General features: G+C 37.5%; 1 protein-coding gene and 1 pseudogene across 1 annotated transcript; one reads left to right on the top strand and one right to left on the bottom strand.

Moving 5' to 3' along the window:
* Window positions 1-6,615: 6,615 nt before the first annotated feature.
* LOC105522624 (olfactory receptor 10J4-like) lies at window positions 6,616-7,603 on the bottom strand. The gene is made up of 2 exons (XM_011957183.1): window positions 7,202-7,603; window positions 6,616-7,164 (listed from the first exon to the last, which is right to left on the bottom strand). The coding sequence occupies exons 1-2, from the start codon at window positions 7,601-7,603 to the stop codon at window positions 6,616-6,618; spliced, it is 951 nt and encodes a 316-aa protein (XP_011812573.1).
* Window positions 7,604-7,639: 36 nt separating this feature from the next.
* LOC105522651 overlaps window positions 7,640-15,626 on the top strand; it is a 28,214-nt pseudogene continuing 20,227 nt past the window's right edge.

The following is a 15,626-nucleotide window of genomic DNA, read 5'->3' as shown; positions in this document are numbered from 1 at the left end:
GAAAGTCACGTAGTCTCAGTAAAACAGTGGAAGCATATTTCTGAAATCGATTGAAGTTCAATAGTTCTCAGTTATAAATCTGGGGATATATTTCCTAGTGGATTAAGTTAATCCCTGGGTTTACTTATCTTTACTTAAAATATTTTTACTCTGTGACCATCTGTTATAATTTTCCATGCATCACAGAATCATATAGTGTCACTTTTTCACTGTATAACCATGCATGCTCCTACTTCATTTTTACTCTTCCTCCCTGACATCTGGAATGACTCCTCTTTTCTCCTCTTCTTTCCTACTCTTCAGAGACAAGTGCACATTTTCAGCCCTTCATAGAACCATGTTACACTTGGAGGTTCTCATGTTTATTTGGATTATTTTTACCACATTATTTCTGCCTCACCTCACACAAATGCTCAGCAACTTTAAAATACCCTTTACATCTTTTCATATTTCACTAGCTCCAAATTATGCATGGATTGGGTGCTTGAAAATAATTTGTTTAGGGATGGACTAGTGATGTCTTTTCTTTCAAGACTATGAATCATCCCCCTTGCACATCCTTTAAGAAGTAGAAGCAAAGTAGAAAGGTTCATCTTGTCTTCAAGAAGAAAAAGGAAAATCTTAGCCAACGACCAGCCTCTCCCACTTCTGTCTGAGCGATGGAAGTCTGCTGACAGTTCAGAGCACTGATTCACGTACGTTATAAACTATCCTACATCTTTACCTTCCCTAAACCAAAAGGCAAATTTATAGCCAATACAGCTTTGTGAGTAAGCCTACACCCACTCTGCAGAGATAAACAATTGTATCAGGAAAGATGCAGCAAATTTAAGTGTCCCTCACCTAAAGCAAAAGCAGACCCTGAATATAAAAAAACAGCTACACCAAAGGTACATCATTTTGTTGAAGGAAGGGGATGAGTTCAATTTATGTAATATTTCACATTTTTATCTCTTTAAACAGTAAGCTTCTGTAGGGTATTTAAATTATATTCTGATTTGCTTATGCATATTCAGAAAGAGAAGTTTTGCATAAAGTAAATCACATCAATGATGAAGGTTAGTACACATGGAGACTTTCTTCAAGTTCATAAAAATCTATTTAAAAGACGTTGATGACCAGCTGTTAATCATTTACACTAAGAATGCTAAAAAGAAAGTAAAGCTGCAATAGAGAATATTTTCCAATAAAGAAAATCATCTGATACTAAAATATATGTCTAAAGACATTTGTCTTCTGTGAGGCTTCTGAGCAAAAACTATGTAGTAGTCCAGCCGCAGAGTGGTATGGCGCCTCTATGGTGAAATCAGAAATGCTTGGCAGAGCTTTTAACTCTTACAATAATGAGCACAGAAGCTCTTGGCCATTCAAGATGTAAAATGTCTTGCAAAACTTGTGGTGGTTCTGCCCAAGGAAGAATTGTCTTATTCCAAATACCAATAGAGTTCCCACTGAAAAACACATGGCTAAAATGTCATCTTATCTGACTGAAACTTGTCTGTCTTGAGGTAGAAGAATGGCTATTATGATTTGGTTAGCATCCTCCCAACTCTTGGAAGCCTATAATTCTTCAAAGGAAATGGAAGGAAGAGCAAATATAGCTTATGAAGACCTGTCCAGCTGTGATAGGAGCTGAAATACTACAATAAATTAAAGTCGGCCCATATGTAATGAGCCCCATTTCAGTCCTGCTTCTAAAGACCACTCACATGACTCTGCTTAGCACTGAGGCACAACAGGAGAGCTGGGCTAGAGGAGGCTGAGGAGTAAGGATTGAAATGTCAGGCTCCCTTAGCCACAATGGATAGGCACAGGGTGACCAAGGTGAGCAAGGTGACCAAGGTGAGCAAGGTGACCAAGAGTGCCTATGGCAGGACCTGAGGCTGAGCAGGCAGGGCATAAACACACTCTAGTAGGAATATAGTCAGATTTGAGAGTCACAGGCATTCTTGACAACCCTTCTGTGTAGAAAAGTCTTTGAAGCCAGAGAAGATGCTCTCCCAGGATCAGGCAGCTGGGCTTCTGGGGGTCACTCTCTGAAGACATTCTGGGAGCCACCCTGGGGCTGGGAGGATGCAGATAACAGGTACCTGGAGGTCTCATTATGTATAAGGCTTATTTACTCAATTCCAGGCTAGTGCTTGGAGAGCCTGGGGAAAGTCTTTGCTTCAGGTTGGAATAATATTTGAGGAAGCTGGTTTATTTAGTTGATTTTTAATTATTTGAAAAAGTGAGTGTGCATGTGTGCATGTGGTTTATTTCTTAGTTTTTATTTTTTTGCAGATGTGTCTCAGAAACCCATACTGACAAATCTAGGCAGCTCAAGCTTAGAGCCATACCACTTTGGATTTCAGGAAATTTAGGGCCTTTTGCTTATAGGCAGGAACTCTATCTAGTATAAGAATCTAGTTTTCTTTTTGGAATAGAAGTATTTAAATATGGTCATCATTCTGCAGAGGACAGCTCATGGTGCCTGTCTTTGCTCTGTGGTATTCAGGATTGGAAGTACACCATCTTTAGATCCAAAGGTTTTCTCCTGAAGGCTAGGAAACAGGCATTAGCTTTCGAACTCTGTTCTCTTTACCCAGATTTTTCTTCCCTTTATTTTGTAGGCTTCTAATTGTCTGTGAAGACCCAACTCCAAATTTACTTCTCACTGAATACTTTCCATGAGTTGTTTATTACTTCTTTAACAATTTCTTAGTCTTTCATGTGATATTTATCTGCGTTCATTCATTCTTTAAGCACTGAGCATATGTCAGGCCCTCTGCTAGTTGCTGGAAATACAGAAATGGATGAGGTGCTGCACTAAACCTTGAGGAGCTCATGGTTTATTTGCAGGTGATAGACAATCATAATAACTGAAATGTAACGGTAAGTGAGACAGGGAGGAGATAGTCCTTGATTACACTCAGGTTGATTATGGAAAATTACATTGTGTAGGTAAAGTGAGAACAGATTACAAAAGAGTATTTAAATGTATCACTTTTAAGAGCCTCTCAAGTGATTCTCACTTATCTCTCCTGCTCTTAGACTTTAAAGTTCCTTAGCAACTGGCCTCTCAAGGAAGTGATTCTCTTTTTTTTTTTTTTTTTTTTAAAACCACTAACCATCATATGCCCTCTTCCGGTCTTTCTGGTGATTTTGTTTCCTTGTTGAAAATAAATAAATAAACAAACAAACAAACAAACATAGCCTGCACTGAGATTTGGTATATTGACCTGCGAGGTGGGAAGATGGATTTGAAGTTGGTAAAAAAGAGGAAGAAAAACCAGCTAGGCTGCTGATGTAACAGAGATAATTGGGATTGATCTAAAGGTGTGGCAATTGGCCCAGAGGGGAGGGACACATGTGAGAGACATTTGAGGGAAATCAATATGGCTTGTAACTGAATCAATGTGTGGCTCAAAGGAGAGGAAAGAACCAATAATTTCATAAACTGCTCTCATCAGGTTCATTCATGCCGACTCTCTGATTATTTATAAATATATATAGCTTCTTCTTATAACAGATGAATCAAAGAAAATGATCTGCACATTAAAGGTTCATGATTAGATATCATTGGTGGCTATGAGATCTCAACAGGAAAGGAGTGGAATTGGGCAAAAGAGCTCAAGGCTTTATGATACTATTGCTTTGGGACAAATTAGGAAGATTGTAGAAATGGGGAACTGGGTTGATGATATAAAAATGTGTTATCTGGAAAAAAAGGACAGGTATACCACTTCAGTACCAATTAATATTTATCAAACACTTTCACAGATTTTTGTCTCACATAAGCCTTCAAATAACCCTCTGAAGTCAGTAGCAGTATCTAATTTTACAGATTAGAGATGTACAGAAAGTCCAATCTGCCACCAATAGCAAATATATTGGGATTTTATGCTAGAAAAAAATGAACACATGTGGAGTGACTATAGAAACAAAGCTGACAAAACAGCCAAAAGAACCTGCTGTATAAAATCTCCTAGTTCTGCAGACTGCTTTATTTGGGGAGCAGATTCCAGTGGTTCTTATTATAGTTTGTTTATGGCATTCAATTTAGCTTAGGATCCTGGGTCTAGACCTCTTAAGAAGGCTTTGGAATTGTCAATGGGAGTCTTTCAGGGCCCCGAATAGGGCTCAAAACAGATTTAACTAGGTTCCTAAAGTTATGTCTACTCCCACACCATCTTCCACACTATTTCTGTCACCTAGAGCTGGCGTGTCCAAATTGTCTGTGTATGAAAACCACTTTTTACATTCAAATATTTCTTGGATCTCCAAATTGATAATATTTGGATAATAATAGTTGTACTATTTGTACCTATTGATAGGAAAAATAAGTTCTGAAAAGGAGAACTATGAATTAGTAATTGGCGCTTTCAAATGAATTATGGTACTTTAAAAAATACTTGCAGATGCTTTTGTCAGTATTTATACAGACTGCATGTGAGAATTGACGCACACAGAAACCCTGGGACTTCTTGCAGTGACTCTGAGAAAACTAGGAGAGAAGAAGGAATGATATTATGAGATGTATTTGGCAGGTCAGTAAGGCAGGCATAAATAAAGGGAATCTGGAGGAGAAATGCAGACAGGTGCTCTTAGTGGTTTATTAACCACAAAAAGAACACTTACAGTGAAGTCTGAGTGATTCCCCATAGACATAGATACCACTTTGCTTAGGTCTAGTTCCACATAAGCAGAGCCTGAAATAAGGTCCTGGGTATATCCAGGAAGCAATACTTGGAAGACACTGGGAGAATAGTTAGTTTCCTTTTACCAGAACACAGGATCAGGGACTATAAGAGAAGTCCAGTTACAAAGTCAAGGCCTCCTAGGTAAAAGGGAATTCTATTGACAAAGAACAAATGAGAATCCTATTGTTAAAGCTAGGGCTCTGTGTCCACATCAAGAGTGACTTGATGTTGACCTCAGAGTGACCCAGGAGCAATGTCTGTGGAGAGTGGTGGTGGAGAAGGCACTGATAGCTTCCCATGTAGAGGTCCATAACATTGTTGACTTCTCACAGCAACCCTGGGAGGTGATATTGTCAGCCTTGCCGTGCAGATAGGAAACAAAAGCCAGGGAGGTTAAGTATCATAACAGGACACATGCTTGTAATGGCGGATCTATGATTGGGAATGTATGCCTCTCCGTTCAAAGTCTGTACTCTACCTACAATATCATACTGTTTTAGTATCTCCTACTCAAGGTCATTGGTTCTTAGAGCGGGGGTTCAGGGTAAACAATAACAGTTCTTGGCCCACTTTAAACTTCCTTTCCTATTTTCCTCTTTGGGGTTGTGCTGAGTGAAAAAGGGACGCACCAAGCTATTTTAGGAAATGGAGTGTATTATAATACACTATTTCTGAACTTCCAGACTGATTGCAAAGTCCAAAGATATCATGAATAGGATCCGAGATATGTGTAAATCCACAATTTGGAATGGGGTGGAGGCTCCTCCTTTTCCTAGGAGTATGGAGTAGTATAATTTAGTTATAGAGGAAAAAGCTGGTTAAAATGAACATCATGAGCTTACAATGCAACTACAGACTTCAGGGCTGGGCTGCATGTGTTTAAATCCTGATTCTGCCTTGAGGAATTAACTTATGTGAGGTCTCAGTGTCATCATCGATAAAAAAGAATAAAGTATCTATGTCATAGATTTATAGTGAAGACTAAATGAATAACATACTTAAAATAATGGCTACTATCTAGGATACATTCAATAAATGTACCAAAAGGAGATGTCACAAAGAGGGGCAAACAGCCTGAAAGTGTTAAAATAATAAAAGGAAAACAAGGGAGAAGAGCTACCTTTTAATTGTATTTTAGCTGCTCACAGCAGTCTTCTTTCCTTTTTCTTTCCTTTCTTCCTTCTTCCTTTTAATAAATACCTAACGTCTACTATGCACCAGGCACTGCTCTAAGTGCAACAGATGAAAAAAGAGTACTTGCAGTGTCTGAGTAATTGCCCCGTAGACATAGGTACCACTTTGCTTAGGTCAGTTTCCACAGAAGCAGAGCCTGAAATAAGGTCTTGGTTACAGTGATTGACTAAGGAGTGCCCTCAGAAGAAAGGGAATGAGAGAAGCAGTATGGGGAAGGGGAATCACTATGCAAGAACACGGTCTCAGCTGGAGCATAACTTCAGCCTGATCTAATGGAGGGATCTAGAATTGTGCCCTAGAGTTGGTCCCATCCTCAGACAAGAGGGGATGGTGGCCTTTTGTACCCTTTGTGTCATTCATGAAGTCAAGTCCAGCTTACACATAAACTTCTATGATATGATAGTATATATTCTTCCTATTCTCCCTACTGGTTTACGATACCTTATGCCAAGAGTAACAGGAATAACATCTAACATTATAGTGCAGTGCATGGATATCCTTTATCTTATTTGATTTTCATCATGCTTGGTAAACCTATATATCTGACTTGGTAAATCCATCTATTTCTTTATTCATTAATATTTTTCTTCCTTGTTTCAATCTATGAGAGGAATAGATTCCTAGATGCTGCCTAGATCAGCCACCTGGTGCTCTCATACTGTCTCTCATCTGATTGTTCTCCTCACTGTGACACCTCATCAAACTCTTTTTCTTTGACTGTTATTGAACTGACCAGCACCTAAGAGAGAGGCTTTCTGCCCAAAGTTCTGAGCAAGGCATCCTTGACCTCTTTGTTCCTCAGGCTTTTTACAACAGGGTTCAGCAGAGGAGTAAAAACAGTGTATGTCACAGAGATAAGTCTGTCCTGCAGGGAATTTTGGGATTTGGGTTTTAAGTAGATGAAAGAGGTACAGTCATAGTGGACAATAACCACTGTGAGGTGTGAGGCACAAGTAGCAAAGGCCTTTCTCCGGCCCTCAGCTGATACAATCTTGAGGATGGTGGTGACAATTAGGACATAGGAGACTAAGATCAAGACCATGGACAGAACAAGGGCATGGAGACTGATGAGCAAAGTAATAAATTCCTTGATAGTAGTGTCTGCACAGGCGAACTTCATTATGGACCGGATATCACAAAAGAAGTGGGAGATGAGATTAGCATCACAGAAGGGAAGGCTGAACACAGAAGACACCTGAATGATAGCTATGCTCAGGCCAATGCTCCAGGATCCACTTGCCAGTTGTATACAAGCCTTTTTGCCCATGATGACCAAATACCATAGGGGCTTACAGATGACCACATAGTGATCATGCCCCATGAACATGAGCAGGAAGCGGCTTACAGATGACCACATAGTGATCATACCCCATGACCATGAGCAGGAAGCAGTTGTTGACATCAAAAGTGAGATAGAAAAAGAACTGAGTGGCACAGCCCGGGATGGAGATGGTTTGTTGAGGACTGAGGAGACTGGACAGCATTTGGGGGATGATGGCCACAGTATAACAAGTCTCAGAAATAGACAGCACACTCAGGAAGAAATACATGGGTGTGTGAAATTGATGGTTAAGGCAGATAACTGTCAAGATGATAGCATTGCTGGCAAGAGTCAAAAGGTACAAGACCAAAAAGACCACAAAGGGGATGCGTCTGTGATGCCACTCTAAAATGGAGAAACCCTCAAATGTAAACTCTGTCACAGCCAGGAAATTGGGCCTTGGCATTGAGGAGAATCTGAGTCTGAAAGAGATGAAGTGGGAATGTTGAGCATCCAGGCTGGAAACACTGGGCTGGTCCAGGATGATCATCAGCCATCTGCAGGTACAGAAATGGGGTGTAGCTCTGGGTTTCAGATGCTCTCAACATTCAGACACGGGCAAGTGCTGAAAGACCCATAAAGGTTCTCTGGGCCCTGAGACTTGGGGAGAGATGTAGTATATGTATGTTGACAGGAAGCAATTATGAAAACTGAGTACAGATGCCCTTCAATGTATGATGAGGCTACATCCTGACAAACCCATCATGCGTTGAAAATACCATGTTAAAAATGCATTTAATGCACCTGACTGAACATCATAGCTTGCCCTAGCTAAACTTAAAAGTACTCAGAACACTTGCATTAGCCTACAACTGGGCAAATCACCTAAAATAAAGTCTATTTTATGATGAAGTGTTGAATATCATAGGTAATTTTTGAATATTGTACTGAAAGTGAAAAACCAAATGGTTGTATAGGTACATGAAGTATAAATTCTTCTGTATGCATATCACTCTCACACTATTATAAAGTCAGAGACTATGTATTGGAAATCCCTAACTGGTTTAACTAGAAGTAGATGTAGACCAGAGAAAGCACTGAATACGTGTGCCCAGGCCTGAAACTCTACTCAGACTTACCTGGTTTAAATAAGCAATGGCACATTGCTTGTCGAAGGCCAGTGCAAAGGGACATACCTAAAGAGTGAATGAGTTCAAGCCAAGAACAGATGGCTGTGTGAGGCACACTCCTGGGAAGTCAAGAGAGGACCATCCTCCTGTGTCCCAGGACTCTGGAGTTCCTCTCCTCAAGACCTGCTCCATCTGTGTTCAGAAGGGCTTCCATTTGGTAAGTCAAGGTAGAAAGCACTGCCTTCTCTCAAGGTTCAAATTCACAGTGGCCGATGTCTGGAATAAGGAAGTGAGAGGAGACACTGCTTTTCTCCCGTGTGGATAGTCCAGTGTGCTGACCTAGAACATTCTGTAGTGCGTAGCCACTTCTCTTTTCAGTCTTGCTTTCTTCCAATAGCCCCAAATATCACGTGTTTAATACCGGAGTCTCCACGTTCTGTGTGAAGTGTAGTTTCTGCTTCTGTTTTTTAGTCTCTAAACACAATAAAGTCTTAAAAGGTTTTTTACAGATTTAAAATACTAGTAACTATAAGACAACAGCAATAGAAACAACAAAATATTTAAGTTCACAGTAATCTCTGGCTTTAACCCCAGTGTAAATGGAGGGAAACCTGATTTTCTTTGCTCGTTTCATTTGTCTCCATTTGCTCATCTATAAAATAGAATAATAATATCTACTTCATAGTGTTGCTATGGAGATCATATGAATTACTGTATGTAAATTGCCAAGTGCAGTTCCTGATACATAACAGGCAAATACTACATTAAATTTCTGCTTTTCTCCCTTCCTCCATCCTTCCCATCCCCACTCCCCATAACTCTGGATTCTACTTGTATGCTTGGCCACCCAGGCATACACCCACACACACCTTATTTTTTTTCCTCTCTTTCTTTTCTTCATGTTCATGGATGGTTGTTGTTATTAATTTCTTCAATCCCTGTTTAAAGGTCCGGTCTTTACTTTCCATACTCACTTCTCTTCCAACTCTAGATTTTGAAATGTGTGGGCATTGGGGGCAGGGTAGTCTGGAGTTAAATACCTTTGTTATCAAACTCAAGCCCCACTTACTCATATATGACCTTGGAAACAGTTTTCACCTCTCTAGGCCTCAATTTCTTCACTTGTAAGATGAAGACTATGCTAATATCTATCTCAGAGACTGCTATGAAGAAGAGCTGAGTGGCACAATCTGGGATGGAGATGGTTTGTTGAGGGCTGCAGAGACTGGACAGAATTTCATTGGGAACACACTGGGTAAGGCATTTAGGCTTTGGAAATTGCCCATGATTTCTTAAGACTGATACCCAGATTATCCTTTCTGGGTGATTTTTTTTCACTATCTATGCTTTTTGATTCCTAAGTTTTGTGACACAGCTGTATATTCATTTTTTCCACTTGATAATTATCTCAGGAGATAAAAGAGAGTGATAAGGGTCATGAGGTTACGAGATGAGGGCCATGAGGTCACATTTAGTTACAGGACAAGAATCCCTGCATTATCAAGTCCTGAAATGTGACTTACATATCACTGAGCAGGACAGAGGCTTATTCAGGATTCAGGAGAGTGAGGCTTGAAACCAGAATTTCCAGGACTCCTATTGTACTGTGGCAGACACAGCACACAGAGAATTTTCTGAAATGGAGGACTAGAAGTAAAACAGAACCTACCAGGATGTTTCAGTTAATTTATCTCCCTGATCAGTCAGATCTGGGAGTAACAAACATAGAGAAAGCAGCACCAGGCTCTCCTGCACCTCTCCATTGCCCTGTCCCTTTAAGTCTGAATTGCTGGTTGCCCAAGAGGACCATTCTCCCATGACTCTGGAATCCCTCTCCCCAAAACCACATTGACTGTCTGCGAGGCAGCAATAGCACAATCAAACACTCTGATGTCTGGGGATCTCGTTATAAAAGTGGCTCATCAACAATCATACAGCTAGTACTAGACAGTCTTGGTTTTTCCCACAGGAATGAAGTATTTGCATCAGCATAAGGTCCTGCACTGCTCCATGGTTGAAGAGGACCTCATGCCTTATGATCGCATTATGAGGAGGGCCTCAGAACCAATCGTGTTTAAGGATGCAGCTTCGTGAGACAAATCACTCACACTGCAGGGTCTCTGTGCCCTAACTGCTGAAGGACCAACTCTGAGGCCTCTTCAATTTGAATGTTGTGGGAACCATGACTCATTCATTTACTGATTTCTTCAGCAAATACTCGTAGAATGTCTCTCGCATGCTAGGAACATGGAATACAGCAGAAACTGGGAACACTGTACCTGTAGTGTAAGCCAGTTTTGCCTGCTTTGCAGTACCTGGCCACCCCTGTGTGTTACCACAAAAAGCTGAGCACCTTCTCCTTGAGGAAGATCAGAAGGAAGACTTTTACTGAAGTAATTCCCATAACCCCCTCTTTCTCTCTCCAGCACTTAGACGATCAACTGACCCATCCTTGCTCTACTTTTAGAAGGTGAGCCCAAGATGGGCCTTTCTGAAGGTTGGAAGAGAACTGGGTATCAGATCCCCCAGGATGCCCTAAGACTTGGGCTCTTCAGTAATTCCTAGTTCTGGTGCTCAGTTGGTACCTTTCTCTTAGAGACTCAAAAAATGGAAAGGATTTCCTTTCTGAGTACCAGCATACTGAGAAATAAATATTTGAAAGCAGTTTATTGTGGTGTCTTTGACAAGCCAAGTAAGCTGTGAGAGACTGACAAGCATGGAAGAGTTGCCAGGCGTTCAGTTCAATTCCACATAATCTCTCTTAAGGCCCTCAAACATTTACCCAACAGAAACTGGAAATACTTGAGCTCATAAGCTATTAAGATCCAAAGGCCCACAGGCAAGAGATGAATTTACGGCATATTTATGATTGCTTGAGAATGGCCAGTGTGTAACTTCATTAGGACTGTTTGAAATCCTTCAGAGAGCAGTCAAGGAAGGCTTAAAGTTGGGCAGCAAGTCCTATCAAGACCTTGAAGTAATCAGTTAATCTTGGGCCTTTTTTGTCAATGTCTCTTCTTTATAGTTCTCCTGGTAGCTATTTAAATATGTAGCTCTTTGAAATTAGAAATAGAATGGAATTGAAACCTATGAGAAAGAAAAGGAAACCCCAATACTAAAATTATGAACAGGAAAGTGACTAAAATATAAGTTTTATTGTGTGTTTATCTGAAGAAAGATGGGTTTAGAGGAAAAAGGCTAAGAAAATCTAGGATGAATGTAGGCTTTTTTCTGACAAAGGAGAAAAATATATTGACTACATCATCTGCACATTTTGACAACTTTGTCTTTTCTGTTCTGATTTTTATCTCTCTTATTTATTTCTCTTCACATTGCATTTGGTTATGGAATATAATATTCAATACTAACAGTTACAGATACTTTTTTATCTTTTTTCAGATTTTAAATGCTTTTCATGTTTTATTAACCAGTAAACATGATGCTTGCTATAGATCTCTGGCAGATATAAGGAAGTTCCCTTCTATTCCTGATTTGTTTGCAAGTTTATCATAAATGGTCTGTTAAATTTTCAACTAGTTTCCTTTCTGCATTCATTGACATAATCATATGTTTTTTATTCTTTAAGTTGATAGGGATGAATTACATTAATAGATTTTTAAAATATTGGCTCATTCATACATTTTAAAGGAAACCCTTGCTTGATCTTTTTATGTACTGCTGAATTCAGTTTACTATTTTTTCATCTATCCATTATTGGCCGATAATTATCTTTTCCTACTTGGCTATTTTTGGTATGAAAGGTTTGCAATTAGCAGCCTCTTGAAATGCTGGCTAAATCTCACACCTTTCTATCCTCTGAGCATGATGTTGTTTTTCGTGTCTTCGTTTTTGGAAAGAGTAGGTTTTTCACTACTAGCATTTCCTTTTTTATGGGGTTTTTATTCTAGTACATTTTCTATTTCTTGTCTAATTATGGTAATATATCCTTTTCTCCAAATCTGCCCTTTTTATATACCTTTTAAAAATAAATTTGTATATAGTTGTTCAAAATGTGCTTTTATAAGTATTTTGTACCTCTGTGTCTGTCCTTGTATCCTACTTTATATTGTTTCTTGTGTCTCTTTGATTTTTGTTGATCATGGTTGTCAGGGGTTTCATTTCTAATTAATCTCTTCAGCTAGCCAAACTTAAAAAATAAAATTTCTATGGTTTTAGTTTTCTTTATTTTTGCATTTAAATTCATCAAATTATTTGTTTTTACCTTCTCTAGATTTGCTACTCTTTTTGAAAGTGTTTGAGACTTTTTGAATTTAAATATTCATTTATTATTTTCCAGTACATATATAAAGCAGTTCTGAGAACTACTTTGGATGTACGTCATTAGTTTTGCAGTCTTTTTGTGAAGTCGTAGTAGTATATATTTAAACATTTTATTTTTATTTCTTCTTTACCTCATAGTTTATTTAGATATTTATGTTAAGAGAATAAGCTTAATACAGGAGTCAAGAGCACTTGTGTCTCTCTCTGACACTCACTAACTACATAACCTTGGACATATTGCTCAATCTCTCTGTGCTTCAATTTTATTTGTATATTGAGAAGAATAATAGTACCTATCTCAAGCAATATTAAAGACTGAATGAGTAAATATTTCAAAGTGCTTAGAATAATGGCTAACATACAATAAATGCTACGTATGTGTTTATTAACTATCTATGATGTATATAGACCTTTGAAGGAGGTTAATGGAGAAGAGTTTGGCTACTTCTTTTCTGATTGATTTCTTATTTTATTGCATTGTGGGCCATGAAAAAAATATTAACGTAATATCAATATTGAGACATGCTTTGGGGTCAAAAGAGTGAACATTATCTTTGTGAAGGTTTGAGCTTTAGATTAGGTTTGTTAATTATTGCTACAACTCTTTTAAGTCCTACTGAACCATTGAATGTTTTGTTAGTTTCAGAAAAAGAATGTGTTATCTCCAGCTATGATTGTGTGTTTGTGAGTTTATGCTGGTAGTTTTATCAGTTTTTGCATAGTACATTTTGAAACTAAGTTGTTAGGGGCCTATACATTCATAAATGGAATATCTTCCTGGTGAATTATTTTATCAACATCATAAGTTCCTTAGTTGTTTTCACTTTAAATTATATTTTGTTTGTTATGAGCAATATTATATCAATTTTCTTTTTGTTTTCATTTGCTTGAATACCATTTTCAGCCTCTTTATTTTCCAACTTTTTGTCATTTTAATATACATTTAAAAAAATTAAAGTGGCAGATTATAAAAATTCAGTCTGAGAGCTTCTGTGTTTCCATGAGTTAGCTTAATGCATTCACATTTATTGTAATGAAATTTTTGAATATTACTTACATCATGTTTTATATTTTTTATTTACTATGTTTTCCTAACTCTACTTGTTTCTTAGCCAGCCTTTTGGTTAACTGTTTTTAAAAATTTGTTTCCATTGTTCACTATGCACACTATGCAGTTAGATATCGACCATTTTGTAGAGTTTAATTTTATTTTTGCTAAATAATCCAAATATAGAATTTAAGACGTGAAACAGCACTACATTATTTTAAAAGTTAGTTATTATCCACACATAATTCTTGATTTTTGGAGGCAGCCACTTTCAGTTCTTTTACCTGTTTCTTATGTTATGCATCTTTATGTTTCTGCTATATTGTATAAAATATGCACATAATGATATTTCTTGATTTCTAAATGTTAGGCATTATCTCTTGAATTCCTAGCTCATTTACAACACCATCTCTGTGCACATGAACACAAATACACCCACATAGTTCTCCTGTCATCCTTTCAGTAAAAATGAAATCTATTTTCAGTACATACATTATTCTGATATGAACATATTTTTCACAACTGAACCGTGCAGCTTACTATAAGTGCATATCTCTTCCTTTGCAATTATTTTCTTGCTAATTTTTTGTAACTGAACTCTGTTATTAAGTTTTCTTGATTTCTAAATGTTAGGCATTATCTCTTGAATTCCTAGCTCATTTACAACACCATCTCTGTGCACATGAACACAAACACACCCACATAGTTCTCCTGTCATCCTTTCAGTAAAAATTAAATCTATTTTCAGTACATACATTATTCTGATATGAACATATTTTTCACAACTGAACCGTGCAGCTTACCATAAGTGCATATCTCTTCCTTTGCAATTATTTTCTTGCTAATTTTTTGTAACTGAACTCTGTTATTAAGTTTTCAAGTATCTTGAATCAATCCTCAAACTCTCCATCAGAACTATAAAACCTTTTCTCTATAGATACAGTTAGATAGAGTCAAATACATGAGATAATTTCCCCAGGTCATATTTATTTATTTATTTAGGCTTCTAGTTTATTTTTTTTCTTTTTGGCCTAATACCACCATTCTGAAGTTCTTTACTCTCCTGCAATCTGGATCTGATTGTTCTCTAGGACTGCTACAGGATTATAGTGCTGGAGCTTTTCCTCACCAACATGCTAGGATTTTCTTGTCCCTCGCCTATGTTAGTTTCCCTGCTTTCTAGATCCCTCATTTTGATGGAGAACCTCTTCAATAACTATCTGAGAACAAGAAAATGGGAAGTAAATTTTTTGAAATCTCCACTTCTCTAAATACATGTTTATTGTATCCACATATATTATATGTTGTTAAATGTATTAATCTCTTTTAGAAATATTTTTATATCACAGTTTTGAAGGCATTGTTTCATTGTTTACCAGCTTCTAGTGTAATTATTGAAAAGTTTAATTCCATTTGAAATCTCAGTCTTCTAATACGATGTGTTTTTCTCCTTTTCTTTGTCTGGAAACTCTTAGCATTTTTCTTTATCCCTAGAATTTTGATGTAACGTGATGGTACTCTTCAGTGTGTGTTCCTTTCTTATTTTCTTTCTTCATATGTTAGTTACTCAATCTGGAAATTTATATTCTTCAGTATTTTGAAATACTGTTTTCCTTGATGTTTTTGTTCCTCTATTTTCTTGTTTGGAACTCATATTTGTTGGAGATTATACCTCTTCTACCAATCTTCACATTATTTTGTCTCTTATTTCCTTTTTTATCTTTCTATTTCATTTTCTAGAAGGCTTCCTCAAAATTACCTTCCAATTTGCTAATTTATTATTGAAACAAATGGTCTTATTTTTCAAAGTTTTCTTTTTGTAGAAGCCTGTTTTTATTTCATGGACACACTCAGTTCTTTCATCTCATTGAGGATATTAAACACGTGTGCATACACATCATATATATATACACACACATACACAGACATGTATTTCAATATACATATATGTATATTTATATATTTATTTATTTTATTTTATTTTTATTATACTTTAAGTTCTAGGGTACATGTGCACAAGGTGCAGGTTT

Source organism: Colobus angolensis, unplaced genomic scaffold, assembly GCF_000951035.1.
Source record: "Colobus angolensis palliatus isolate OR3802 unplaced genomic scaffold, Cang.pa_1.0 Scaffold439, whole genome shotgun sequence".
NCBI classification, from domain to species: domain Eukaryota; kingdom Metazoa; phylum Chordata; class Mammalia; order Primates; family Cercopithecidae; genus Colobus; species Colobus angolensis.
The sequence above is the reverse complement of the archived record's forward strand: the minus strand, read 5'-3'. Positions and strand labels throughout refer to the sequence as shown.